This window comes from Phlebotomus papatasi, chromosome 3, assembly GCF_024763615.1.
Source record: "Phlebotomus papatasi isolate M1 chromosome 3, Ppap_2.1, whole genome shotgun sequence".
Classification (NCBI taxonomy): Eukaryota; Metazoa; Arthropoda; class Insecta; order Diptera; family Psychodidae; genus Phlebotomus; species Phlebotomus papatasi.
In genome coordinates, this window is record NC_077224.1 from 15,889,294 (window position 1) to 15,891,890 (window position 2,597).

At 43.4% G+C, this 2,597-nt stretch overlaps 1 protein-coding gene across 1 annotated transcript; it reads left to right on the plus strand.

Annotated features, from left to right (window-relative positions):
- On the plus strand, positions 1–2,167 carry LOC129807850 (pleiotropic regulator 1). Its single transcript, XM_055857417.1, has 2 exons — positions 1–232; positions 389–2,167. The coding sequence occupies exons 1-2, from the start codon at positions 114–116 to the stop codon at positions 1,635–1,637; spliced, it is 1,368 nt and encodes a 455-aa protein (XP_055713392.1). The 5' UTR covers positions 1–113; the 3' UTR covers positions 1,638–2,167.
- Positions 2,168–2,597: the final 430 nt, after the last annotated feature.

The window sequence follows — 2,597 nt, forward strand, 5'->3', positions numbered from 1 at the left end:
AATCCGACGATTACAATAGGTGTGATTATGAAGGAATCACACCTAATTCACCACGGCGGAGAGTGTAAACTGTTTTTGATTTTCTGTGGATTTTCGGTGATTTTGGGGGGAAAATGAGTGAAGAAGTCCAGAAACACTCTGTCCACACCTTGGTCTTTCGCTCCCTCAAACGTACACATGATATGTTCCTGGCAAATCAGACTTTTCTGCCGATTCTCAAGGATGACACCGCGTAAGTGACCATAACCTCACTTTCTGATGTTTTTGAACGTTTAGGGCGGAGGCTGTGTGGATGTTGACAGAACGTCCGGCCTAAAAAATTAAAAAGAAGAAGAAGAAGAAGAAGAAGTTTAGGGCGGCTTTTAATTGAGTTTTGGGGCTTTTCCAGGGAGAAAATCCGGAGGGCAGTGAAAGCTAGGGATTGCTATGGATTGGTGTTTGACCGGGTGCAGACGGTAAAGGCACAGAAGGCAAATCACGATGGTGGGAATGTTCATCAGGCTCATCCGGAGGAAAATTTAGCCATCACAGCAGCTCCTTCGGCAAATTCTCAGTCCTCTGCCCTCGTGCCAGTGACCCAGAGCACCCCATTCTCTCAGCCACCGACTGGACAGATGCAGCTGATCCCTAAGAAAGCGCCTACGATACCCAAACCAAAATGGCATCCACCTTGGAAGCTCTATCGGGTGATTTCTGGGCATTTGGGTTGGGTTAGGTGCGTGGCAGTGGAACCGGGGAATGAATGGTTTGCTACAGGAGCGGCAGATCGGGTAATTAAGATCTGGGACCTGGCCAGTGGGAAGCTAAAGCTGTCTCTGACAGGGCATGTAAGTACAGTCCGGGGATTGGCAGTCAGTGTCCGTCATCCGTATTTGTTCAGCTGTGGAGAGGATCGACAGGTGAAATGTTGGGATTTGGAGTACAATAAAGTCATTAGGCATTACCATGGTCACCTCTCAGCTGTGTATTCCATGGCCCTGCATCCGACAATTGACATCCTCGCGACAGCCGGAAGGGACTCAACCGCCAGGATCTGGGACATGCGAACCAAGGCAAATATCCACACATTGACAGGACACACGAACACCGTGGCCAGCGTTGTCGCCCAGACGGCCAATCCGCAAATAATCACCGGCAGTCACGATTCTACGATCCGGCTCTGGGACCTGGCAGCCGGAAAGAGCGTCTGCACCCTGACCAATCACAAAAAGAGCGTCCGGAGCGTAGTAATCCATCCCACTCTGTACATGTTCGCCTCAGCCTCCTCCGACAACATCAAACAGTGGCGCTGTCCGGAAGGGAACTTCATCCAGAACCTCACCGGTCATTCAGCCATCATCAACTGCATGGCAGTCAATCCCGAGGGTGTCCTGGTCTCCGGCGGTGACAATGGCACCCTCCATTTCTGGGACTGGCGAACGGGCTACAACTTCCAACGAGCCCAAGCTCCCGTCCAACCCGGATCCATGGACAGTGAAGCAGGAATTTTTGCCATGTCCTTCGACCAATCCGGCTCCAGGCTCATCACAGCCGAAGCCGACAAGACCATCAAGGTCTACCGCGAAGATGATGAAGCCACAGAAGATTCCCATCCGATCAATTGGCGCCCCGACATCATCAAACGACGCAAATTCTAACACATTTCACTATTTATCATTCTTTTTTTCTTCAAAAAAAAAAAAAAGTTTTACATAAAATTTTTCATGTTTTTCTTTAATTTTTTTGTTATACCTTTTTAAATTCCGAAATAACGATACTTTTTTTTTGTTCAGAGACCGAAAGGGCTCATAACATTTGTCCTAAATATTCAATTTTTCCTTTTTTTTCTTCTTCTTCATTTAATCATTTCTCCTCAAGCCCACCACGAATTTTTGCTAAATATTTTCTCTTTTGTTCTTCTCCTAAAACTCCTACAAAATTCTTGTGTCCACAGAAAAGAAAAATAAATATCAAGGAAAAAAAAACCATAAAGGATTTTTTTTGATTAGCCCTCTCAGCTAAAAGGGATTCCTTCACTGAAACTATTTTTTATTTTGGAGGATTTTGAGGATGGTTATTGGGTTTTCTACTGATTAAGTTCCACTCTTGAAATATATTGAATAGATTTTTAAAGTTGGCGTTTGATAAAAAGATAATATCTGAGGGGTACTTCATTGCACAAGAAAAAGTCCTGTGAGAAACTGAGTTTCGTCAAGTCAATAAAAACACGACGGAATTATAGTCTTTTACACTGTTTCTATGTTTTTAGCTTTTTTCCGAAGTTCTATAAAAAAGCACTCACAACAACTCTTGTTTCGGAAACATGTTTTCGAAACTTCGCCATGAAACATATTTGAAACAATTTGCTTTATGAGGAATTCATCTTAATGCCTGTACACATTGAAAGCAATTTTCATCAAAAATTGCTTTTTTTAAGGAAATCGCCTGCACCGATGTAGATAGAAACGCTAAAATTCTGTCAAAAATGTATTTTTTGACGAAAATTGTTTCTGTATAAACCTTTACACATCTTGTTTATCAGAATTAAACCCGAAGTCCAAGAAAACATGAAAAGAATTTTCCAAGGGATTACTCAAGATCGAAAATTTGTGTCCATA

Excerpts from the sequence above, each read along its gene's own strand:
- LOC129807850 (XM_055857417.1), top strand. The coding sequence starts at position 114 with ATGAGTGAAGAAGTCCAGAAACACTCTGTCCACACCTTGGTCTTTCGC. Across the intron at positions 233-388 it reads ATTCTCAAGGATGACACCGC|GGAGAAAATCCGGAGGGCAG; the intron begins GTAAGTGACCAT and ends GGGCTTTTCCAG.